General features: G+C 45.4%; 1 protein-coding gene across 4 annotated transcripts in view; it reads left to right on the top strand.

Moving 5' to 3' along the window:
* ADAM17 (ADAM metallopeptidase domain 17) overlaps positions 1-23,773 on the top strand; it is a 37,304-nt gene extending 13,531 nt beyond the window's left edge. The window contains exons 3-20 of one of the 4 annotated variants that reach the window (XM_030489553.1): positions 461-487; positions 708-841; positions 1,782-1,870; positions 3,772-3,940; positions 4,494-4,624; positions 6,368-6,457; positions 9,963-10,076; positions 10,617-10,761; positions 11,676-11,764; positions 13,886-14,038; positions 14,896-15,095; positions 16,081-16,184; positions 16,845-16,979; positions 18,072-18,202; positions 19,163-19,241; positions 20,406-20,494; positions 21,145-21,201; positions 22,379-23,773. In XM_030489553.1, coding sequence (XP_030345413.1) covers positions 461-487; positions 708-841; positions 1,782-1,870; positions 3,772-3,940; positions 4,494-4,624; positions 6,368-6,457; positions 9,963-10,076; positions 10,617-10,761; positions 11,676-11,764; positions 13,886-14,038; positions 14,896-15,095; positions 16,081-16,184; positions 16,845-16,979; positions 18,072-18,202; positions 19,163-19,241; positions 20,406-20,494; positions 21,145-21,201; positions 22,379-22,729 — 2,287 coding nt within the window. In that variant the 3' untranslated portion in view covers positions 22,730-23,773. The remainder of the gene's footprint in view (positions 1-460; positions 488-707; positions 842-1,781; positions 1,871-3,771; positions 3,941-4,493; positions 4,625-6,367; positions 6,458-9,962; positions 10,077-10,616; positions 10,762-11,675; positions 11,765-13,885; positions 14,039-14,895; positions 15,096-16,080; positions 16,185-16,844; positions 16,980-18,071; positions 18,203-19,162; positions 19,242-20,405; positions 20,495-21,144; positions 21,202-22,378) is intronic. The other 3 variants (XM_030489555.1, XM_030489554.1, XM_030489556.1) reach the window with 3 other exon arrangements.
* The last annotated feature ends 1,375 nt before the right edge of the window (positions 23,774-25,148 follow it).

Genomic DNA, 25,148 nt, shown 5'->3' with positions numbered 1-25,148 from the left:
ACAACTGTCATGCAAGTTGTTGTGTACATTTTTTGAATCTCTAAATGTTTGGAGGGAGTAATTTTTAAGTACCAAGTACACAAGGTTAATGGGATCAAATGTCTGGCTGTCCCTGTTTTGCACTGCCTCGTGCACCCTGACTTTATGGTGAGGTTGCAGTGCTGCCAGTGATAATTACAGAATAATTGCAGAGGGGCATACCAAAAATCTTTGACCCAAAGCCTGCATAAACCAAGAGCCCATGAAGCTGCTTCCAGAGAAGGTTCTCTGTTTGGGATAGTCGCAGAAACTGAAGGCTGTGTATCGTAAAAATCTGCAGAGTTGATAGTTCTGTTTATTCTGACTGTATTACTTCAGAAAATAAGAACTTCAAGATAATTCAATCTAAAATAGATGAACAAATTCCTTGGTCTGATTTTTCTTCAAATATTTACCACTAACTGGGTTTGCTTGACTGCAAATGGAGAAGGTGCATCGTGAGCAAACTGTGACTGTTCTGGATTTCAGTGTTTATATTTATGTTTTTAATTAAACATAATTATCTCTTAAAAAATACTGTGGTATTCATAACTGTAAGTATATGTTTTTGTAGCCTGCTTATCAGAATTAATGCTTTCCAACTTCTTTTGGGCCCTCAATAAAATGAGGACTGGATGTATGTTGTGTGTACTTTGCTTAAAAATAAATGGAAGTAAATTCTTTTACAGGCACTTTAAATTATACTTAACTGCAACTGCTGAACACTTTTCAGAAAGATTTCAAGCATTAATTGTGGATGGTGAAGGCAAGGAAAAGGAGTATCGTGTTCAATGGCAAGACTTCTTCACCGGACATGTTGTTGGTTAGTAAGAACTGAACTGTGTGTCAGTGCTGAGAAAGCACAGCTTTGCACCAGTCTCTCGGCCAAAGAAAATAGTGTATTGCCCTCATTTTCATCAGCTATGGTTAGGATGAGCAAGTACACTTGATTCTTGTGCCCCTTGGGTTTTCTGGGTTTGTTTTTGTGGTGAATTTGGGGTTTTTTAGGTTTGGTGGGGGGTGGGGTTTTATGAGCTATTGAACCAAGGTTCTGAGATAGTATTCTTCTGTTTAGGTTGGCAGGACACAAAGGTATAATTTATTCAAGATGCAGCTTGTGATTTTTTTCCTTTCTTTTTTTTTTTTTTTTTCTTTTAAAAGGATGCCAGTATCTTTAATTCAACGTAAATTGAATGTAGGACTTGAGTATTCCTTGTCCCTGAACACAGAGGCCAGGTAGTGGTGATGCAGTGTTGCCCAGAGTGTTAGATTAAAAGACTTTAAGATGGTTCTTTGCAGGTTACTTTTCTGTAAAGAAGGGGTATCTTGCTCCACTTCAGTCCAGCACTAATGCTTCTGCTTAGTGGTTTTGGTTTTTATGTTGCCTGTGCGAGGTGGTGAACGCTTTTTCCACTGGAATGCCAGCTGATGCCATGGAACTGCTGTCTGATAGTAGTAACATGCCTTGGTTGGCAGAAATATTCTGTGCCCCATTCCTAATGCCCAGAGCCATCTCAACACTTCCTGCAAAATTAGCAGTTAAATCTGAGACTTGATGACTGTGACCATTGGGAAGTTAAGACTGGGGCTGGTTCATTTCTTTTTTCTTCATTAAACTGGACAGTATATAGTGTTTTTCAGAGACCAAGGAAGCTAATTTAGTGCGAAGCCTAGAAATGGCTATAAAAACCCAAACAGTGTCTGTGCAGGAGCGCATGCAAATAGAGCTCAATTAATTTGTTTTTTCCTTGCTTGTATTAAAGGAGAGCATAATTCCAAAGTTGTGGCACATATCGGGGATGAAGATTTTACAGTGAGAATCAGTACTGATGGAGAAGAATATAATATCGAGGTATGCTTTACTGTTGAAAGCTCTATTCAGACAATCATCTCTTTTCCTTGTGGGTGTTTCTCTTTCTAGTTAGTCACACTGACACCTCTGTAGCTCAAAATAGACTTGGCGGTGATGTTTGTTGTGGGGTGGGTGGGGAGGAGAGAGAGAAACAGGAAACCAGTTTGACTTTTGCAAGTGTTGGATTTTACTAGTGAGTGACATTCTCATGACATTTGCATGGTTCAGATACATCAGGGAGAAGGTATGTTTTAAACAGGAAAGGGGTTCGGAAACAGAAATTGATAGTGTTAATAATTAGTGGTGATCATGTCCTCTGGAATACCAAACTGTGCAGCCTTCTGAGCAAAGTCGAGGTGTGGAGAGCTTTCTAAAACTTTGCCTTTGTTAAGTCTTGGAATTTTTTCCTTCCTTAGAGCTTTCTTTGAAAATCTGGTATTTTCCCCTGCTTTCCTATTGCTGTTTTCCACCACTTCCATTGCCTGTGTTATTTTAAACCATTGGTTTAAAAAAACGTATTCAACAAATACATAATTAGAGACTGTCCTAATGAGTTGTTTGGTGCAGCATATTCCCAGGCACAAGCTGTATTAGAATGGCTGAATAACAGTAATTATGGCTGAGTGTTATATGGGTAGTGTAATTGTCTCCAAACCCAAGGATATGCGGAATTACAGGTAAACCTGGGAAATCCAGTCACGTTAAAATATGAAAATGTGTTTAGAATACCCAAACCACTGTACTTGTGTTTTATATTAAGAGCATATAATAGCTGTTTGATTGTGATTGAGGACATTTCTGTGTTTGTAGTGCAGAGTCGTGTCAGCACGTTTTGCATGCAGCCAACCCCTTTGCTCCTCGCTGGCTGTGTCTGTAAAGCTAAAGGCAGGCAATGGTGTGGAAGCTTTGACTTACCCTCACTGCCTAGCTGACAGTGTCCCCAGGTCAGCTTCAGCCCCTAGCCAGCCCCGGGTGAGGCGATGCCCATGTACAGCAGAGATGCTGTGTGCCAGAAATGATTCCTGAAAGGCAGTACAAAGGACAAAGCCACTCTGCCATTGCCTGCCTTTGCTTTCATGGTCCTCCTGTGCTTTTGGAAAGGCTGCGCACCTTTGTATAAACCCCTGGTGCCCTCACACCATGCCCCAGGGTGCGAAACGTGCCCTCAGTTTTGTGCTGCAGACACGTGGCTGCTGGGCTGGCACAGCCATCACATTTCAGGACCTTTTTGGTATCAGCCAAAAGCACAGTGTGCTAAATCATAGTTGTCTGAAGTTGAAAGAGCAGTGCCTTAAGGCCACAGGAGACCCAGACCCAGGTGCTCTGCATTGTGGATGTGGGCAGTCTATGCTATACCATTTCTGTGCATCTGCCATAGGAATTAGTGTCTTGTGTTGGGATCTCATAGTTCTCTGTGGTTTTGGAGAAGTTTTCACTGCTATAAGTGACTTGTGTAGCTACTGAATGTTGAAGAGACTGCCTTCTGCTGTGAAGACTGTGTTCTCTGTGCACTTAGATATCCTCTGTTATCTTCCAGCTCATGTGCTTCTGGTCAGTGTGTTTGTTAGCATAATCATCTCCTCCCTGGCTGTGCCCATCTCCATACTGTGATGGAGGGAGTGAAAGAGCCTGAGGTGCCTCCTCTGCTTAGAATCATAGAATCAACTAGGGTGGAAAAGACCTTTAAGATCATCAAGTCCAACCATTACCCAATGATTCTATGATTAATAGACTTATTGCTGTGGGTGAGATTATCATAGTCCAATGCATTTGTGTGCGTGTACACATAAAGCTGTGGAGATTTGATGGTGCATACATGTCATTTTTTACTTACATACACTTAGTCTTTGCATTCATTGTGTTCTGAATTAGTGGCGTTTCTGTTCTTCTTGTGCTGTCAGCCACTGTGGAGATTCATAGATAATGTGCAAGATGAAAGACTGCTTGTCTACAGATCTGAAGATATTAAAGACTTCTCAAGACTGCAGTCCCCCAAAGTGTGTGGTTATTTAAAGCTGAATGAAGAAGAACTGCTGCCAAAAGGACTGGAAGACAAGAAACAAAACGAAGGTGAGTGTTGTCCATACCTTGGGAGAGCAGCATCTTTGAAACAAATGCTTGAATTCTGGCTGTGTCAGCAAGTAAGATCAGAACCTGGGCAATAATCTGTGTTGCTGCTTCTAGTTTAAGTATTAGTTCTTTAAATTCACTGGTGGGGGAAAAAAGGCAGCACTCTTCCTTCTGCCCCTTCCCCATCCAAAAAAGCCCCCAGAGGTTGGGATAATGACTAAGAACAGGAAGAAGGGAGGTGTTAAGGCCGAAGTGATGACCATAAAAGCTCTATAGATAAGTCTGTTGAATAACACAATTTTGGTATGAATCAGTTCTTTATGATAAGTTTGAGGCCTGTTATGAAGAAAAAAAAAAAGTAAGAATAGGTATTTAAAACCCCAAACCAAGCCAACAAAAAGCAAAACCAAAAAATAAACCCCCAAAGTAAACATCCCCGTTCTCCCCCCAAAACCCCACCCAAACTCACATTCATGTTTTAAACAAGGGTAATAGACACAGCAGTGGCAGTTTCAGAGTGTTTATTTAATTGTATTTAAAATGTTTGTATTAGCAAGCATCCATCGGGAGAAAAGAGCCATTCCAGAGACCTCCAAAAACACATGCAAGATGTTGGTGGTGGCAGATCATCGTTTTTTCAAGTATATGGGCCGTGGGGAAGAGAGTACCACTATCAACTATTTGGTAAGTCATTGTACTGCCTTACAATTTGCTGGAATAAATGCAGGAAAAAATAGTGATTCACCAGCATTTATCATGTACTACTTTTGTACAACGTAATGTATTTGCATCTCATGGCTGTGTGTGCTTTTTACCTGCTTTAAAAATGTTTTGTAACGGTGAGACTGCAGTTAAATAGTCTTCAACATTCACTTAAAAAAATCTCTCTCTTCACGTAGCTCTTGTGGCTATGCTATTTTCTTCTTCCAGTCAGAACTTTACAATCCCCTGTATTTTGAAATCCACTGCAAACAATCTGAGCATCTTTAAAGACCCAGCATGTTTAAAACTCGTATGACAGGCAAAAGCAACTTGTATAGATTCTTTTTTTTTTTTAGTATTATTATTATTTTCCTTCCAAATTCTTCCAGGATCCTCTGTGCAGAACAATCAAAGTGGAAGCAGGCGTGGTAAACAATTTGTTTGGTTGTTCATGGGTGTTGTGGCTTAACCCCAGCGGGCAGCTCAGCCCCACCCAGGCACTGGCTCACTCCTTCCCATGGGAGAGAATCAGAATGGTAAAGGTGAAACAACTTGAGGGCTGGGATAGGAACAGTTTAATAGGTAAAACAAAAGCTGTGCATACAGCAAAGCAAAATAAGGAATTAATGCACAGCTTCCCATCATCAGGCAGGTGTTCAGCCAGCCTCAGGAAAGTGGGGCTCCGTCACGTGTGCTGGTTACCAAGTAACCCAGCCAAAACCAGTACAGTGGGGTTGTCTGCCTGACAAGCTTTTGTGAAACAGAATGCTTGCCCACAGCCTTTCAGCAGGAGTGGAGTGTATGGGTTTGGAGACTGGAGACAACAAATGAAACCACTTTTGGAGGTCTGTTGTTTGTCGAGAGTCTCTTTCTGAGCCTGAGTCTTTGAAATGCTAATCACTGTGTTCCACCTCTGCTGGCTTTTTGACTTTTCTGTCCCCAGAAATGTTTACATTCCCCAGGTAGCAATTGATGTGTTGCAGAGATGCTGTTATCTCAGCATCTGCCACACGCTGAGGCTAACCTGCTGCTGTGGTTCCTGGGTACATGTGTACTATTAACAACACTGTTTTAGATTGGAAAACTAAAGCATAAACTATTACCAAATGACTCTGAATGTCGCTTCTTATTCTGAGCAAGTTTGATGGTTGTAGTAGGAGGTGGTTTTTAAGATGTTGAGAACAGCTTGGAAAGGGAGGTATTGATAGTGAGCACTGATGAGAGACTTTCTGGAACCTTGTGCTTGAACCATAATGAGGAAAATACTAGGGTTTTGGCTGGGAGAGGGAAGCAGGCCTCAGGGGTCAGTTAAACTAGTTAAGCATTGTGCTAAAACAAAGCACTAAAAACAACTCCCTCCTCTGCCTTTCCCCCTCAAAGAAACCTGGAAAACTAGTATCTGAACAGTGTTTTCCAAGACGTCTTGTTCTTAATATTATTGCTTTTCCACTACAGATGAAAGTGATAAATGGGGAACTTTGTACTGCTTCCCTCCCCCCCGCCCCCAAGGATGAAAAATTTTCAGGGATATTTGATAATACTCTCTGGATCCAAGTACTGTTGGTTTTGGATCAGTCAGTGTGTCTGTTCTGTTCTTTGAGGTTCAATTTTAATTTGAAGTGAGTGTTTCTAGATGAATATGTTGCTGGTTTTCGGAGTGTGGTGTCTTGAACTTTATTACATGAAAGCTCAGAACTAACTAACTTGTTTTTCTTTTCTACATAGATTGAATTGATAGACAGAGTAGACGACATCTACCGAAACACTTCCTGGGACAATGGAGCCTTCAATGGGTACGGCATACAGATAGAGCAGGTATTCAGTGACTCATGCAAAGGACTTCCAATTTAAAGGATAAGAACATGATTTAGATACCAGGGTTTCTGATTATTTTGTCTGGATTAGAGCAAAAAGAATCAAATTCTAAATTCTTAACTCCAGACAGGAGCACTCTGAAATAGTGTGTTGCCAGTGGTGCTGTTAATGATGAGACACAGCATGCTCATTTTCAGCTCCTTGCAGCATTTGAGATGGGAGTTTTCAGAGGGAATATTTCCATATTTAATCTCAATTCTGTCCTGGGTTCAGCTATAGCAGTCATTTTTCTCCTGCTTAGTAGCTGGTGCAGTGCTGTGTTTTTTAACTTACAGCCACTATTTGCTGTTTTAGCGTTTATCGGCTGGGGGGCCTGGGCTAAGGTTCTTGTTTCACTGTACTTCATGGTAATGACTTGTAATACAATAGACTCATTGATCATGAAACTGGTCTGGTTTGTGCTTCCAGCGTGGCCATCACCTCTATACATTGGGAGGTATATAATGAAATATTTTAGCAATTGCATATCTTTTTTTTTCTCCTCGGGGGGTAAACTTACGAAGGAAGCATTCTCTTTCACCCCCCGTTCCCCCACCAGCCTATTTGCAACAGCAATTGAGAGTTCTGAAGGTTTTAGATGGCCTTTGAGTACCCTTGAAACCTGCCTGCTGATTGTGCTGGGGATCAGCATGTTGGCACACATACGGAGTGTGTTTTACCCACGGCCATCCCGTCGTAGGAACATCCTATTTCGTTTAATGTCAAAAATTCAGCAGTATCAGGTTCGAATCTGGTCTAGGGTTAGACGACGATATAGGAGGACCACCAGGAGATTTTCCCTGAGGCTGGACAGTTATGAGTGGCAGGGTGTGTGGGATAGTATGGGCAAGTACCTAGGCCAGTGGGCCCCTCCAGTGCTTTGGAACTTCACCACTGAACAAGTGCAACATCCGGAAAAACTAGTAAAACACTTAAACGAGGTGTGCTGTCGTCCTGGTTATACCAGAGAGGGACAAATTTTGGCAACGTGCTGGGGCTTGGCCTATGCCTACAGAGCCCTGCTCAACACTATCCAGCACCTTCAAAGGGAAAAAAATGTCTCTGGATCTGATGGCAAAGCAACAGACAACGCAGCTATGCCAACTGCAAGCACAGCAGCTACTCAGACCCTGACCACAACAGTCAACACAGCTACTCCAAGTACAGCAGCTACATCAACCCCAGTGACAAGCACAACAGCTACTCAAACCCTGACCACAACAGACAACGCGTGCTGAAGAGGCCCCACCATATAATGAACTGTCAGAGAGTGAAAAGCAATATGCCTTGTTTACTGATGGGTCCTGCCGTATTGTGGGAAAGCATCGGAGATGGAAGGCAGCTGTGTGGAGTCCCCTGCGACAAGTTGCAGAAACTGCTGAGGGAGAGGGTGAATCGAGTCAATTTGCAGAGGTGAAAGCCATCCAGCTGGCCTTGGACATTGCTGAACGAGAAAAATGGCCAGTACTTTATACTGACTCATGGATGGTGGCAAATGCCCTGTGGGGGTGGTTGCAGCAATGGAAGCAGAGCAACTGGCAACGCAGAAGTAAACCCATCTGGGCTGCTGCATTGTGGCAAGATATCGCTGCTCGGGTGCAGAACCTGGTGGTGAAGGTACGCCACGTAGATGCTCATGTACCCAAGAGTCGGGCCACTGAGGAACACCAGAATAACCAGCAAGTGGATAAAGCTGCTAAGATTAAAGTGGCTCAGATGGACTTGGATTGGCAACATAAGGGTGAATTATTTTTAGCCCGGTGGGCCCATGACACCTCAGGCCATCAAGGCAGAGATGCAACATATAGATGGGCTCGTGATCGAGGGGTGGACTTAACGATGGACACTATTGCCCAGGTTATTCACGAATGTGAAACATGTGCTGCAATTAAGCAAGCCAAGTGGTTAAAGCCTCTCTGGTATGGAGGACGATGGCTGAAGTACAAATATGGGGAGGCCTGGCAGATTGACTATATCACACTCCCACCAACCCGCCAGGGCAAGCGCTATGTGCTTACCATGGTGGAAGCAACCACCGGCTGGCTGGAAACATACGCTGTGTCCCATGCCACTGCCCGGAACACTATCCTGGGCCTTGAGAAACAAGTCTTGTGGCGACACGGCACCCCAGAGAGAATTGAGTCAGACAACGGGACTCATTTCCGGAACAACGCTGATAACACCGATGTTTTTAGTTGTTGCTAAGTAATGTTTATTCCAACCAAGGACTTTCTCAGTCTCATGCTTTGCCAGGGAGGAGGGGAAGCCGGGAGGAAGCAGAGACAGGACACCTGACCCAAACTAGCCAAAGGGGTATTCCATACCACAGCACGTCATGCCCAGTATATAAACCGGGGGGAGTTACCCGGAAGGCCAGATCACTGCTCGGGTCGGGCTGGGTATCGGTCGGCGGGTGGTGAGCAATTGTATCCTCTCCCCTTGTTATTTCACTAATCGTTATTATCATTGGTGGTAGCAGTAGTGGTTTTGTGTTATACCTTAGTTGCGGGACTGCTCTTATCTCAACCCGTGGGAGTTGCATTCTTCCCATTCTCCTCCCCATCCCTCCGGGAGCGGGGGGAGGAAGAAGTGGGGGGGGGAGTGAGCGAGCGGCTGTGTGGTTCTGAGTTACCGGCTGGGCTCAAACCACGACAAATTCACAGTTGCTTTTTTTTTTTCCCCTGAATATGAGCAATTCTTGTTTCTGTCAGACATACTTTTATGCATGTATGTGATGTTTGTGTCTATGTCTAGCGCTTAGCTTACAAAGCCTGAGTTGGCCTAAAACACAGATGAAAAAGCACAAATCCTGCCTGAATAGCTTTAATGACTCCCTTACACATCATGATATCACAATAGTGTGGAGGTTGGTATAGGGTGGACATGGGGGATGTGGCGACTTCAATGTATATGACTGATTCTGAAAGTTAATGCACAAGAATCTGGGAAAGGGCATTAAAGAGAAGAGGAATCCATCAGCTCAGAGCACTGCAAGAGCTGTGATGTGAGACATGGAGACTAATGGTACAAGCTAGCTGCCCCTCTGCTGGGGAAAGGTCTGCAGGAACAAGGAAGGAGAGTCAACTGGGGAGGGGGGAAGAACATGATGCACCAATTCCATGTTACTGGGAAAGTAGCAGTTCTTTAAAATACATTTTGCTTAGCTAGAAATTGTTTGGAATTATTTATACTAGATGTAAATCCTGGTTGCATTTGGCTCTTTTGATAGAGTAATATACACCTTAAAGCAGAATGTTACAGTGAAAACTGTTGATGTTACCCTAATGCTGGTAGTTGGTTTATTTTAACTAGCAGAGACTGTAAAGTTAACATTAGAAGCATGCTGAGTCTGAATTTTTCTCCTTGCAGATGTATTGAGACATTTAAGATTACATTGAAAACTTTTCTGTAGCTATAAAATTGACCCAAATTCCTCTACATTATTGTTGCCCTTTTTGAAATGTAGATTATCATCCATAATGAGCCAAATCTTCTAAAACCTGGAGAAAAGCATTACAATATGGCAAAAAGTTACCCAGATGATAAGAAAGATGCCTGGGATGTGAAAATGCTGCTAGAGGTGAGTTGTAACCCTTGAAAAAGTGTGCCCCTTACAGAGAATTTCTCATTCCTACAGCTGCTCTGTAGTAACAGAGGAAACTCCTCTACTTCCTTCGCGTGACGTGTACATGTTACATAAAGTCAAAGGAGCTGATGTGCCCTGTAGCCCATGGTAAAGGCCTCCACTGCATAATTACAGAGCACACACCAATTAGTATTCTTAACGTGTGGCCTGAGTCAGAAGGGCAGTCCTGATATGTCTGGCCCTGAGACTGGCTGCCTTGTGACCTTCATCAAATTACTGTACTTGGTTTTCCCCTCTCTGTGAAAAGGGGAAAACGAACAGACAAGTTGCATAAATGAATGTGCCAGTGTACTTGGGTATTCATTTAATTTTCTACAGCTCTGTAGGGCAGCTAAACAGCTGCTGTTTTCTGACTTAACCAGATCTAGAAGGTGCTTGTCTGGCTCATTATATAAATGTTCTTGTCTATAGACTTGTAATGTGCACCATAAATTGTCTTACGAAGATTTGATTATTTTTTTCCTCTCTTTAAAGCAATTTAGCTTTGATATTGCTGAGAAAGCAGCTCATGTGTGTCTTGCTCATCTCTTCACGTATCAAGATTTTGACATGGGAACGCTTGGATTGGCTTATGTTGGCTCTCCGAGACCTAACAGCCATGGCGGCATTTGTCCTAAAGGCAAGGCTGCTTTCTGTCCCAGTTGTGGGTTGAAAGCTAATTTTTGGGATTTGTGTTTAATCTTCTTCTCCCACTCTCATGGAGCATGTGTTATTTGCCTAGACTCTAGTCATAGAATCATAAAACAGCTTGGGTTGGAAGAGATCTGAAAGCTCATCCAGTTCCAACCCCCTGCCACGGGCAGGGACACCTTCCACTACACCAGGTTGCTCCAAGCCCCTGTGTCCAACCTGGCCTTGAACACTGCCAGGGATGGGGCAGCCGCAGCTTCTCTGGGCAGCCTGTGCCAGCGCCTCACCGCCCTCACGGGAAATAATTCCTGCCTAACATCTAATCTAAATCTCCCCTCTTTCAGTTTAAAGCCATTCCCCTTTGTCCTGTCACTACAGGCCCTTGTAAAAAGTCCCTCTCCAGCTTTCTTGTAGGTCCCCTTCAGGTAATGGAAGGCTGCTTTAAGGTCTCCCTGGATCCTTCTCTTTTCCAGGCTGAACAAGCCCAACTCTCTAAGCTAGTTGGTTGTTGGATAGAATAGATGGCCATTTTCTTGGCTAGAGCTGGAAAAATAAAGGGGGGAAGGGTAAAAGTCACTAAGGTGTCTGGTGTGAACAAGCTGGCTAGAACAAACCCTAGACCAAGGGCTGCTATGTGTAGGTGCATCTTGCAGCAGTTCTGGAATGGCAGATGCTGTTGTCTTGGTAATTTCTTACATTTTCCCCTTTACTACAATACGTGAGCTGTTTGTGCTGTGCTTGAAAGAGTCCCCACTCCAGAAACTGGCAAGAGGCAGGGTCTCACTTGTGAGCTTGTGAGAACAATAAAGTTGTTCATTTCCCCAAACAAGGATCCCTCTCTCCACCAAACATGCCTCAAAATCAAGAAAACTGTCGATTTTTATTTATTTCTCACTTCTATAGCTTATTACAGTCAAATTGCAAAGAAGGACATCTATCTGAACAGTGGCTTAACCAGCACCAAGAACTATGGCAAGACCATCCTCACAAAGGTAGGACAGTGTTCTCCTCTGCAGAGTGTGACTATCTGATGTATGTATGTGTGTGCTGATGTATGCCATGGGACTGTGACAGGTTTTTGTGCTCTCTCAGAACCAAGCTGCTGGCTTTCCAATTGAGGCAGGGACAAGGGGGTAGGTCACAAACCCAAAATCATAATTTTGGTTCTTGCTGACAAGGGGAGTCAGGACTGAATGGAATTGAAGACTGAATTCACAGCAGAACAGGAAGGAGGAAACGTAGCTAGTGTCTAATAGGAGCTGTAGTTGTCCAGATATAAACAGGATTTTGATATCTAAAGATGAATTTAAATTCATTTTGCTTTAAAAAAACAAAATCAGAAACAAAAACCAAGCAACAACAACAAAACCAAACAAAACCCAAACCAAACGCTCGTACAGGACAAGCAGCATTATAGAACAAGTAGCCTCACAAAAAGCATAAAATGAGTCTGCTGACTGAAATAAGAACAAGCTTGCATGTTTGCTGTTATGTTACAGCTACAACATGCAGGTGGGTGATTGTGTACTCTTGGTCTGTTCCCTTTGCAAGGTAAAGCAGTGAAAGTAGTACAGGCAAAGTAGGAGGTTTAGTTTGAGCCTTTTAATGAAATTCTTCTCCCTGATTTTTGTGTATCCTGTAAAAGTAGAGCAGAGAACAGTGTAACAGAGAGGGTGTATTAGTGCTAATACTAAGCCTTAGTTGGTGCTGTCTGGATTTTTTCTTTTTTCACACTTGATGAGATAGTAAATACAAAATGGCCTGAATATGAGCTTTGTCTCACTTGTAAAGATACCAGAGCAGTGCCCGTGTTTGCGTCTACTATATCTTTGCAGTAGGGCACATTTCTCTTTTGCTAACTTCTGCTGCCTTCTCAGCTGTGCTCTTCTGTAGCCTGATTATAAAGGGAATTCATAATTAATGTGTGGGCTAAAACTTGGCACAGAAGCTGTCAAGAAGCTAGGAAAAAAGAAGACAGTGAAGCTTTGTGTTAGAGGGATGTTGACAAAGAGCTCTAGCTGTTGCCATGCTATTTGCATTTGTTGTTCGATAGCCAAGCTGGAGCTCTGCCTTGGATTACAAAAGAAATCAAGTTTGCTGTGTTCCCAGTGGCAGGCACAAAGCTTGGGATGAGGCAGCAGGACCCTTATGGATTGGTTTCACAGGGAAAATGCTGCATGGTGTCCACTTAGGTTTAAAAGAAGAAAAAACCTGCTTAAAACCTGTCCTCAAATTAAACACAACAAAGCACAGGAGTGATCTCTGGGCAGCTCTCTTGTCTCTGCCTTTCACATTAGCTATGCCTGTATGAGGACACTCGTGCTGCTTGCTGCAGTGCTTGGTCCTTCATGTGCCTGCACAACAGCTGAAATGAGGGTTAGCTCCTCAGACTTGCTTCTTTCTCCTGAACTGCTCCCTCTCCTTGTGCTTAGCTCTTATTTCTGTGCTAGTTTTGGTGGTGGTTGCCACCTTGTGAGCTTGACACCATCTGCTGGTGAAGGTGCTGCAGGGAGGTGTGCAGTGAGGCAGAGCCGCTGTGGGATCCTCAGCACACTGAGTCTGTCTTGCATAAATGACATTGGAAATCCATCCCTGCTGGGCCACGTTTGTGGGTGTCTTTCCAAGTAATCATGCAATAGAAGAGCTTATTCAGCACTCCTAATGTCATCATCCTTTTAGAAGAAGTAATTCTAATGGCAAGATAGGTTAAACAAGAGATTGACTAATCCTAGTAGCTGGTGTTTGTTTGGATTAGGGTTTTTTTTCCAACCTTTTATGCCTTCCAGCTATTTAAAAGCAAGTTTTCATACTTTAATTACCTGCATTGCATTGAAAACAAGATGAATTGGTATTCTAGAATAGCATTTTGCTATTAACAGTGGTTCAGTATTCAAATCTAGTCCTGGAACTTGCCTTTGGAAATGGACCATAGTTTTGCTTGCCTTCAGTTCCCAACTTCTGAAAAAACCCAAACCAACAATGTTCATAGAGAAATCCATTTCCATCTCAGTGTGTTCTGGAATTGCTGGTGCCCTGGAGATAGCTGGGATCTTCTGTCCTGTTCTGGTCAGACTAGTTTTTTTTCAACATTGCTTGTTTCACATTGTAAAAAGGAGGCTGACCTGGTTACGACGCATGAACTTGGACATAACTTTGGAGCAGAGCATGATCCTGACAGTCTGCCAGAATGTGCCCCCACTGAAGACCAGGGAGGGAAATACGTTATGTATCCAATTGCTGTCAGTGGAGATCACGAAAACAACAAGGTAAAATTGCATAGTTTTGCTTCCACGTGTAAGTTTCTGCTGTGGTCAGTGACCCTGTGCATGGAAAGTTTATTGAGTTAATGATTCCTGTAGCTTGAAACCATCAGGAATGTAATAGATTAGCTGTCAGAAGAAAGCATGCTTGCATGCTGTTGGGATCTCTGCAAGATAACTCATCTTTGGATTTGGAGTTTCACTGGAGCTCACAGCATCTCCAGGTGCTTTTTTAATTAGTTATTTGTAATTAGCTGTGGCCACATGCTGCTGAAGGCAAGTCATCAGCAGGTCAAATACAGGACCTTCAGTACCAATTAGTGTTTGGGTGGTCCATAGCTATTCTTCTTGGAGAGAGCTTGCCAGACTCCACTGCTGTGGTGCTCATCCATCGCGGAAGCTTGCACTGGCAGCGTGGATGTTCTGCACTGTGCCTGTTCTGCAGAGGAGAAACCAAGGTTATCCAACCAAGGGAATCATTAGCCTGCAGTCTAGTCGGACTTGTGGTTCATGCTGAGCCCCACTGCTGGGGGGCAGCACAGTCTCTCCCTGTTGCTACACCTTCACACCCTGTCCTGGGGTGGCTGCTGGTGCTCCTGAAGCTGTGGGAGAGCTGGAGCTGGCTCTGTGACCCTGAACCAGACTGCCTGTGGGTGCCTCTGCATTGTAATGCAGGAACGTCCTTTATGGACCCAACCATTACTTTCCCATCTTAAATGTTTCCAAGGTATGAAACTGGCAGTGTAGAAGGAACTACTGCTCTCTGATCCACCAGAACTGGGAGGCAGAGGCTGTCTTAGATGCTACTTATTGACAGAAAGGTACCCTCCTCAGTGCTGCTCTTTCCCCTCATGACTCTCTAGATGTTCTCAAGCTGCAGCAAAAAATCCATCCATAGGACCATAGAGATCAAGGCCCAGGAGTGCTTCAAAGAGCGCAACAACAAAGTGTGTGGGAACTCCAGGGTGGATGAAGGGGAGGAGTGCGATCCTGGCCTCTTGTACCAGCAGGCTGATCCCTGCTGCTCTGCGGACTGTAAACTGAAAGACGGTGCCAAGTGCAGGTAAGGGGAAACACGCTGCAACCTCTCTGAACTCCTGAGAGAGCAGTGGGCTGGGCTGGAAGCTCCTAAAGCCACCTGCAGTGTCACAGACCGGGGAGCTGAAGACAGTAAAGGATTTCAGGAGGGGCTGCTGTGTGCACACACTGTTGGCATACATGAGTTTTTATAGCATTCTGTTACTTCTTCTGAGAAGGGTCAAGAGCTGCAGGCTTGAAGATTAGTGGTGGTGGTATTATTAAGCAAACATAGGCCATCAAAAATTAATATCACAATTTTCCTGTGCAAACTTGCTGTGCAAGTACAATTTTTGCTTGTATTGCAAGGTGGCTTTAAACTGGGATCACACCCTGGTATTTTCAAGGCTGCTGCAAAATGCGTTTGAGCAGACAGCACAGTGACTGCACTAAATGAGTCCTCCTTGTGTTGTCCTTGCTCTTCAGGGTGTTTGTGGCCCTGCTGCTATGCAGCATCCAGTCTGTTTTCAGAGGTCAGCGTTGCACCATGTAACAGTAGAAAGCTTATGCAGCTCCTGTTGTTGAGCAAGAAATTCCCTCAATTTCAAGGAGTGTTTTTGGACGAAGGGCCGCCTTGCGTTAGGTGCAGAATAGAGAGGAGTAAACCTTCAGGACAAATGGAAGGAGGGGATATGTGTGGGGAGGAAGGGTGGAAGATCTTGTCCAAAGCTGCACAGCAAGTAACAAGAAGAGGATCCAAGTGCCTTGAATAAATATAGGGGTCCCTGTGGTGTTTCTCATTATGGTGCGCTTTCTATGTGCCTTTACCTTTGATACATGAAGAGTGAGCGGGTGTGTAGAAAGGTGGTGGTGTGAGGGGCAGAACTGATAAAGGTTTTGAATCAGTGAGTCAATCTCTAAGTAGTAGCCTTTTTCTTCCCCCAGCTGTCCTTTCTCCCTGGCTTTGTGCTTGTCTGTCTTCTTTAAATAACTGCTTAATATTTCTTTCTTTCATTTTGATCTTTCCACAGTGATCGGAACAGTCCCTGCTGTAAAGGCTGCCAGTTTGAAAGTGCACAGAAGAAATGCCAAGAAGCCATAAATGCCACTTGTAAAGGAGAGTCTTTTTGCACTGGTAGGACATGGTTGTGTCCCCTTTATGTCAGTTAGCCAAGTGCTGCAGGCTCAGTGTCCTGTTCAATCCGCTTTCAAACTAGTGCCCTGTAGTCACCCGGTACATGTAATTTTTGAGACCAGTTGAGCATCACACAATTGCCCTATAATGAGTTTCATTGTAGTTCGGGAGGCACTTGTGGTTTATGCCCAGAAGAACATGAAAACTGTTGGGTTGGGGTTGGTTCTTTCTTATTTTTTATTTTTTTCTTTTTTGTTTCTTTCCCTTAAAAGAAGAAAAAGCAAAACAGTGTGCCACTGGGGGGGGACAGGAAAGAGCTGAATCTTGCTATAGATCTGCAACTCTGCTGCACTTCCCCTCTTGTTTACTTCCTCCTCACAATCTTTCCTGGAGGCAAGGGGTCAAGCCCAAGTGCCTGCTTTGCTGATGGTACCTCCAGGGTCTGCTCCCTACTGCTCGGTTGCCAGACTGCCACAATGCCCGAGTTGTTGAAAGCCTCCAGAGCAGCTGCTGCCTCTTGGAGGAGCTGGCAGGCAGCCTGCAGATGAAAGCCAAGAACAAGCTATGGGGGTTCTCCCACCGGGATGACTCTGGATTTCCTTTATCTTCTTTTTGATTCTGCCCACTTAAGTACTCTAACCCAGTCCTCCCCATCCGTAGGGAACAGCAGTGAGTGTCCCCCTCCAGGGAATGCTCCAGATGACACGGTCTGCGTGGACATGGGGAAGTGCAAGGATGGGGAATGTGTCCCTTTCTGCGAGAGGGAGAAGAACCTACGGTCATGTGCATGCAACGGTGGGTGACATGGGACTGAACTGAATGGTGCGCCTCAGCTCTGCTCCCTGGAGAGAGCTGGCTTTGCTGTGGGCTGGCCTGGTGGAGGGCTCAGGGTATGGTCTCTGAAAAAGTTTAAACCCTTGTTTTTTCCAGGGTTAGTGTTTTCTGCTTAGAAAAGGAATGTCAGTGTCCTCTTCTGGTCTGGGTTGAAGAAATTAAGATAAGGCTTCTGGTCTGGCACCTCAGTTAAAGGAGAGGGGTTAAAGGAAGTAAAGAGAGTAAAAGGAAGCGTTCAAGGCCAGGCTGGACACAGGGGCTTGGAGCAACCTAGTCTGGTGGAAGGTGTGCCTGCCTGTGGTGGGGGATTGGAACTAGATGATCTTTAAGGTCCTTTCCAACCCAAACCATTCTGTGATTTCCGTGACTCTCCTACCTTCCAGCTCCTCTGCCACAGGTGGACAGGAGGGATCGTAAGGAGATCTCAACCAACCTCTGGACCAGGCATCTGGCAGAGGAGTGGTGGCCTCCAACAACTGGTTGAAGAAAGATTTCAAAGAGGTTAAAGTGCCTTGAGAACACAGGATTCCTAAGTCCAGGCCCATGCTACTGCAAACCTGCCTGTTGTATACTTGTGTCAATAAGTTTTACTGCTCACTTGGTCTTCATATCATGTCTTAGATGTGGTAAAGCAGCTGGAAGTAGGAGGAGAGCTTCACAGGGGCAGCACAAGCAAGTGCTATGAGCCCCACCATTTGAGATAGAGGCATAGCCAATGAGAAGCGTGCCTAGAGCACCCAAAGTGCAGGAGATACTTAAATCTGTCTTTTGGATGTCATTGGAACCTCTTTGCTGGCCTGCTGATTCCTGCAGTGTTGGGCTATCAGCTTGGAGAGCTTGGTCTCACTGCATCCTCTAGTATGTTGCACAGGGCGTGTGATTGTTTCAGGCTTGCTCAGGTCATCACAGTGCCTGAAATTGGGCAGCTTTAACAGCCCTGCCTTCCCCATGGGGAAGCGGGGCAAGAACACGGTCAGCCAGGGGACATGTGGGATTCCAGGTTGGAGGAGTCTCTTGGTGCTTCCAAGGAATGAGTTTGCTGCTTTGTTGCAGAAACGGATAACTCGTGCAAGGTGTGCTGCCGGGACGAGCAGGACCGGTGCGTGCCGTACGTGGATGCTAACGACCAGTTCCTGTTCCTGCGCAAGGGGAAGCCCTGCACCGTGGGCTTCTGCGACACCAATGTAAGCTGTCTGCATGTCAGTGCCCTGCACGCTCTGCTGCTGTGGCTGGTGGTTTAGAGTCCTCTGTGGTGAGGACTGTGCTGGTAAAAAGAAGCCAAAGTTTGACAAGCCGCTGAGCAGGGTGATACTTCACAGGGTAAATGTTAAAGGGTGTCCGAGGCTGCAGATGGAAGAGAGTTCTGCAGAGACTTGTGTGAGGTGAAGCCAGTACCTTCTGCCGTTGCTTATTATCCCTTGCACTGCTCCCTGTGGCTCAGCCAGTTGGCAGGTTGTGTGATGGAGGTGAATGAGTGCTGCCATAAGGTCAGAGAGCAATCCATGAAGATCTGGCTAGCAATATCTGAAGGGGACAGTGAGCCTGTGGCAGGGAGACCGGTGAGCTGCTGGCGCTCAGTGGCTGGTTCAGTGGCACAGCTGCACAGACAGTCACACCACCTGCAGACCCCAGCGGTCAGAGCTGAACTGGGTGTTGGCAGAAGTCAGTCTGGGAGGGCAGGAGCAGGCCCCAGCCCTTCTGCTGGCAGAACTGAAAGGCTGATGAGCTACTGTGTTAAACCTGTACAGCCAGATCTGGGAGTCTGTCTGTCTGTAACCCTGGGCTCCTGAGAGCTGCAGCTGTCTCAGTGGGCAATGGGAACTGAGGTTTCCAGCACTTAAACCTCTCCAGAAACTGCATTTTACATACTTTAACATGGGGTGAGGGTGGGTCAGTTTTTCCATGTTTCAAATGTCTGTTTCAGACAGCAACACAATTGAAACTGTTTTGCCAAAAATAAAGGCAGTAAAAATGGACTGCTGCTACTGGGTATGAGTAAATCTGTACTCAGAATACAAGTCAAGGTCTGCTGTCTGGTCTTCATTTCATTACTATCTTTGTATCTTCTCCCAGCCTCCAAGGCAGCAGCAGTTAATGCTTAGAGAGCATAAGATTAGTTCATAAATAAGTGTTTACTTTTGCAGGGCAAATGCGAGAAGCAAGTGCAGGATGTGATTGAACGATTCTGGGATTTCATAGACCAACTCAGCATCAATACTTTTGGTAAGATATGTAACCATATCCTCTGGGGTTTTTTCAGTTCATGACATGACTCTCTAAAGCTAATCCATCTAAAGATGCAGTTAGCTGGCTGGTTGGATTCACCTGTATGCAAGGGTAGCCAGTAGCTGTGCTGCTGGTGTACATACACACGTTTTTGCCTGAAGTTTGACGATACTGATGCTGCCTCTTAAAGCTGAAAGGATGGAGGATTATTTGGCATTTTTCCACTCTATTATTTTCTAGGCATCTTCCAAGCCTGTAAAGATAATGATAGCTTTGTGTCTGAATACCAAGAAGTAGGTCAAGTAGAGAAAAGGAAGTAACAGTCTTTTTAGAGGCCAGCTAGCTTTCAGTGTAGTAAAGCCGGCCTCTCAGTGGGGTTTAAATGTCAACAGCCTGAGAGGAGAAACCCTCATTTCTCTCCTGAGAAAACCACTGAGGGCACGCACCTCAGGTTGTGTGCCTGTACCGAGTCACTGCCCAGCGGCTGCGCCTCGGCCTCATTGGTCTTGATCTGCGCTGTGCAGTCCCAGCAGGTGTAGCCGCTGGTGTCTTGCTCTGCGGTACTGGAACCATGCAAAACCTGTTCATAAGGCAGTGCTGTGTAAGGAACAGGTAACTGCAGGCACTCACAGTACTGCTGTGCTGCACAGTGTAATTATCTGGGCTTGGGGCTTCTTTCAGCCTTCAGTTGTAGGGTCAAAAATCTGTTTCTTAAGTAACTGCTGAAGCTCTTTAGCCCATGAAGGTCGAGGCACTTCATGTATCTTTGCTGTTCAGATATTTTGTTTGTGGAGGCAGATAGTTACCACACAACTGTAAAACCAGAACTGGTAACAGACTTGCAGTGTGTCTTGTATACATGAGAGGGGCAGCTTGGCTAGTTCCGTATGGCTCGTTCCCAGTCAACTCGTATTTGCAGCCTGTCAGCATTTCTCACCAGAGAACAACAGAGGAAAAAACCTCTTATTGTTAACATGCTGGACACAACGTCAGAAAATCGTAGCCAGTTTCTTTTATCTCTGTCTAGTCCTGCAGCCTGTGCTTCTCCCACCAGTACGGTGGCTTGGCTTCCGTGAGCAGGGGCTGCAGAATGGGCATAGACCTGTATGTTCATGAAACAGTATTTGGGAGGTAACTAACAGATTTTAACTGATTTCCCAGGGAAGTTCCTAGCGGATAACATCGTGGGCTCTGTGCTTGTCTTCTCCTTACTGTTTTGGATTCCTCTCAGCATCCTTGTGCACTGCGTGGTGAGTAAGCTCTTTAAGATGACTGCTCTGTTGGATTGAGCTGCAAGAGAACACCTTTCGTATATGGAATGGCAGATGTCTGTGGGAGAAGGTGATGGCAAGCTCTTAACAAACCCCAGGGGGGAATCCAGCATATGCAAGACTTACTACTGCTCCTTCAGTAGGTAAAACTCCTGCTAAACTCTGCCAGGTTCTGACAGACCCAGACCCAGTGCTCCCATGGCGGGAGCTCTTCCCATTCTCTCCTAGCCTGTCTTTCTTCCTCTGTTTCCTGACTTCTACCCAACTATAATTTTGGTAACTTCCATTAAAGTCAGTTTTCTAAAGCCCTGCTAAGAATAAGACAGCCACATTTTATGGGAAGATCCAGAGAGGGAAGTGGTCTTGGTTGAGCTTGGGTAGATGGATAAAGAGAGCGAGCTCCTGGCAAGTGAGAGCGTGGGCATGTGGCATGGTGCTGACAGTGGTGTGGGGTTAGAGCAGAGGGTTCTGTGCCCACAAGCACTCCTGGGACGGGTGGGAAAGCATGGGAAAAGAGCCCCACACATTGCTGTGTTCTTGCAGGACACAGGCACAGGGACCTTGCAGCTGGGAAACTAACTTATTTTGTGTGTGTGTGTTTTAGTTTGCTTTCGTTTGTTTTCCAATAGGACAAGAAATTGGACAAACAGTACGAGGAGAACACAAAGTCCCTGTTTTGCCCCAGTGTAAGTTGCTCTCTGAATACAAACTGGCAGAAAGCTATCCAGTGCGTGTTAGGAAATGTGAACCTAAGGTGTGTGCAGGGCATTTATCAAAGAAGTGACAGTAGAGAGCCCTGGAGCCCCGTGCCTCACGCTGCCCGTGATGAATCAGTTTGAGAGGAAACTGTTTTCTTGAACAAGCCTGTGTTTGGTGCATCAAGCCCTGCAGCTCAGTGGGCTGCTGCTTCCTTCCTGTGAGAGCTGTGCCGTGACCTTGTTGCCAGAGCAGCTCTCTTGCCACAGCTCCCTCCCGGGCAGGAAGCCGCTCTGCTCTGCGGGGCGCCGCTGCGGGCGCCCGTGCACGGGGTCCCCTCAGCACTCGGCAGCTTCACCCAAAGGCCGCTTGTTCCAGGCAGGTGGTGTCGGTGAAGCACGAGGCTCAGCGGGGCGGCGCTGCAGGAAAATCTGCCAAATGTGGTGTCTGTGCTGCAGAGGGGCTGTTTGCAGGAGGTGGCTTCTAGTGGCCAGATGTGCTGAAGCCTTCCAGTTGCTTATGCTCAGGGTGCAGGGACCCATCAGAGACACTTCTCACCCTTGTAGATACTGGGCTGGGAGAGGGGAAGAGCAAAAAAGCATCTAGATAAACTTTAATTACAGTCCAGCACCAGGCACCTTCTGACATAGATTTCTGGGTATCCTGACAACCCAATTCTTACTAATAACATTCAGTTAAAGAAATGCTGTTTTGTAATGGAAGGGGAACAAAGCCTTGTAGAACTCTTTCTCGCACAACCACTCAGGGAAGCATACTGAAGTCAAGGACCACTGAGGCAGATTGCCTCTGTCATCTATTCTCACGTAACTGAAGGTGATCTCAAAGTGCCCCATAGCTGGTCATGACTGCTGTAAAAAAAAGTCACCCTGGAGCTTTATAGAATCATAGAATGGTTTGGGTTGGAAAGGACCTTAAGATCATCTAGTTCCAACCCCTGAATTCAATCAAGAAAACCCCAGAAGCAGGTGTAGCAACAGAGCACAGGTATAGTTAACAGGCTCCTTGCACCAGGGGAGGATGCAGTAGGCTTTAAACTGCTCTAACAGGAGTGCAGGTGCTCCTCAGAAAGTGCCCGTTCCTTTTGAAAACGGGACAAAACTGGAAGCCCAGACTGGATGTGGTGACATGGCTGCTTGTGTTTTGCAGAACGTGGAGATGCTCAGCAGCCTGGACTCTGCCTCCGTCCGAATCATCAAGCCCTTCCCTGCGGCGCAGTCGACGAGCCGGCACCAGCCGCTGCAGCCCATCACGGCCGTGCCCGCTGTCGCTGCAGCGCCGAAACAGGACCACCAAAGAATGGACACTATTCAGGAGGACCCAAGCACTGACTCTCACATCGATGAGGATGGGTTTGAGAAGGACCCTTTCCCAAATAGCAGCTCAGCCGCCAAATCTTTTGAGGACTTGACAGACCATCCTGTCATTAGGAGCGAGAAAGCTTCATCCTTCAAACTGCAGCGCCAGAACCGGGTGGACAGCAAAGAAACAGAGTGCTAGTGTCTTGCTGCCTTCTAAATGTATGACTTGTGTCTGCAAAATAAGGATCTAAAACCATTTCATTTATATAAATATAAATATATGTATATATATTTTTGTGAGGGAGTGGGAGAAATAAGGAAGTGACCTACTGCAGATGCTGGTCATGTGTATGACCTTCCTTAAATTACATTTATTAGAGCATTATATCTTTTAAAAAGGAAAATCCAAACTCAAACTGGCTTGTATTTGAAGCTTTTTGGATTTGTTTTTCTACTTCCTTGACCTTTAACATTTCCTTCGACCTGTGGTGCAAACCCAAATATCCTGCTGGATATTGGATTGTGTATATCAGCCTTTTTTATAACTTAATATTTTGTAGTCTGACGGCACTGATAGACAAAATTAAGGGGCTTTCAAAAACAAGATGAAAACACTGCAGTATGTTCCATATAGAGTAGATCATTTAGCAGTTTAAGGTACATGTGAGCAAAAGCCTAAACAGATGCTTGAGAGCAGAATGAGAGTAGTGGTCTCAGAGCATTGAATGATGATGCACAATTGGAATCAAGAATCTTAACACGTACAGCTTCTAAAGAAATAAAAAGAGCAGAGGGAGGCTGTTAAACTTTACGTGCTGCATGGAAGTGCCCCTCCAGCACGAAACTCTTGTGTCTCTAGCAGTGAGACACTTGTCTTGTCTCCGTGGCAGAGAAAGGCTTTCCATGGGAGTTTCCCGCTCTGCACTTGTGTGTTGCAGGTATCTGGTAGGAGAAGTGTAAGAGGAGAAACCATTTATGTGGATAAGCACAGTTATAGGCAGCTGTTCACAGCAGTTGTTTCAGTTCAGAAATGTTTCTCCAGATGTTATTTGGAAATAACCAACACTATTGTTGATGTTCAAAGAGCTGAGCCTCAGTTTTCTGTGGCCTGCGTGGCCTTCGGAAGCTCCTACTGCGTAAATAAATGGAGGAGGGTGGAATTCACTCCATTGGGGGGGGAGCATTTGTTTAAAAATAATTGTGAATTTAATTAAAAAATAAATGAACCTTTGTTAAACTTACAGGGCAAGTGTAAGGAGGAGACATCATGAGCTCAAATTCCCACCCAGGGGGTAAAATGCGATGTTCAAAGTAGGTGATTTAATGGTGTCCTCTGGTACACCTGGAGACCTGTAAGGTGAGCAGGACTGGCACGGGAGTGACACAGTGGAGTCACAGTGCAACTGTCATGATAGTAAAGCAGCATCTTAGTTCTGCATCTCTTTTCTCCCACAGTCATCTGTGGGTAAAACTGATCTAAACCGTGGCAGGGTAGAACCATTTGAACTGTTACAAGCCAGAGCTCAGCTACAGGGGAGGTGGATTTACATGTGAGGGAAGTAACCGCCGTGGTGCAGAAGGGCTGGTGCAGGAGCCCCTCTCCTGCCCACCATGGGCACTTGTGACACTAATACTTGAACCTTGTGTGCCTTATGGTATTCCTGTCTGACTAGCTCTTGTGTTTTATATACCCATTTGGAACTTTGTTTGGGGGTTTTGTTGTTGTTGTTTGGGTTTTCTTTTTTTTGATTCAGTGCAAAGTCCACGTGTGAGGAGTTAATTTAATTCCCAATACAATAAAAGCTTTTTATATTAAAAAAATATATAGTTAAGAGCTGTTTATGCTCAAGTCCTTTTAGAAAAGATCTAAATTCTTCAGTGAACCCCTGAGTTAGGAGTCTGGCTTGCCCGCAGCTGTGAGCCGGTTAGTTCTGCACCCGTAGGGCTGTCCTGCTGCCGACCAGGGACAGAGCCAGTTTCACCACGAGTCCTGTGGATTATGGTCAGCTCTAATGGTGAAATTCACATCTGAGGTGTGGGAGTATGCTCACATGCTTTTCAGGGAGGAAGTCTGTTAAGTATGTGTTCTCAACACTGAGAGCTTTACTTCCCAAAAGAAAAGCAAGCAGTGGCAGGTGCTCAGGAGCATAAAAACTGAGGTTTGGAGCAGGCCTTGGGAATCCATCCTCCAGTCTGAGCCGTAGTCCTGAAGCTGTGAAAGCAGTGTTTGGAGCCTTGAAGGCAGGAAGAGCTGCAGGGAGCCCCTGCCCTGGTCCAGCCAGTCTTTACTATAAGCATTTATTACAGGCAGGACAGTCCAGTTTAACAGTCATAAATACAAATCAAACTTGCTTCTGGTCTAGCTCCAGGCACAGGAAAAAAAATACTTGTGCTCCAGTTTGGAACACTGCTGCACAGTGGGGTGTGGGTCCTGGTTGTTTAATGGAGCAAAGGCAGCCATATGGCACTAACCACCCTCTCATCAGGCTCTGCCCTGCTTTGCAATCTATGCCTATATGCAAGAGCCAGGTGTAAAGCAGCTGGTGCCCAAATAAGTTAAACACCCCCCTCCCCACCCCCCCTGTTCTGAACTACAGTCTCCCATTATCAAAAGCTTC

The sequence above is a fragment of the Strigops habroptila genome, chromosome 6, assembly GCF_004027225.2.
Source record: "Strigops habroptila isolate Jane chromosome 6, bStrHab1.2.pri, whole genome shotgun sequence".
NCBI classification, from domain to species: Eukaryota; Metazoa; Chordata; class Aves; order Psittaciformes; family Psittacidae; genus Strigops; species Strigops habroptila.
The sequence above is the reverse complement of the archived record's forward strand: the minus strand, read 5'-3'. Positions and strand labels throughout refer to the sequence as shown.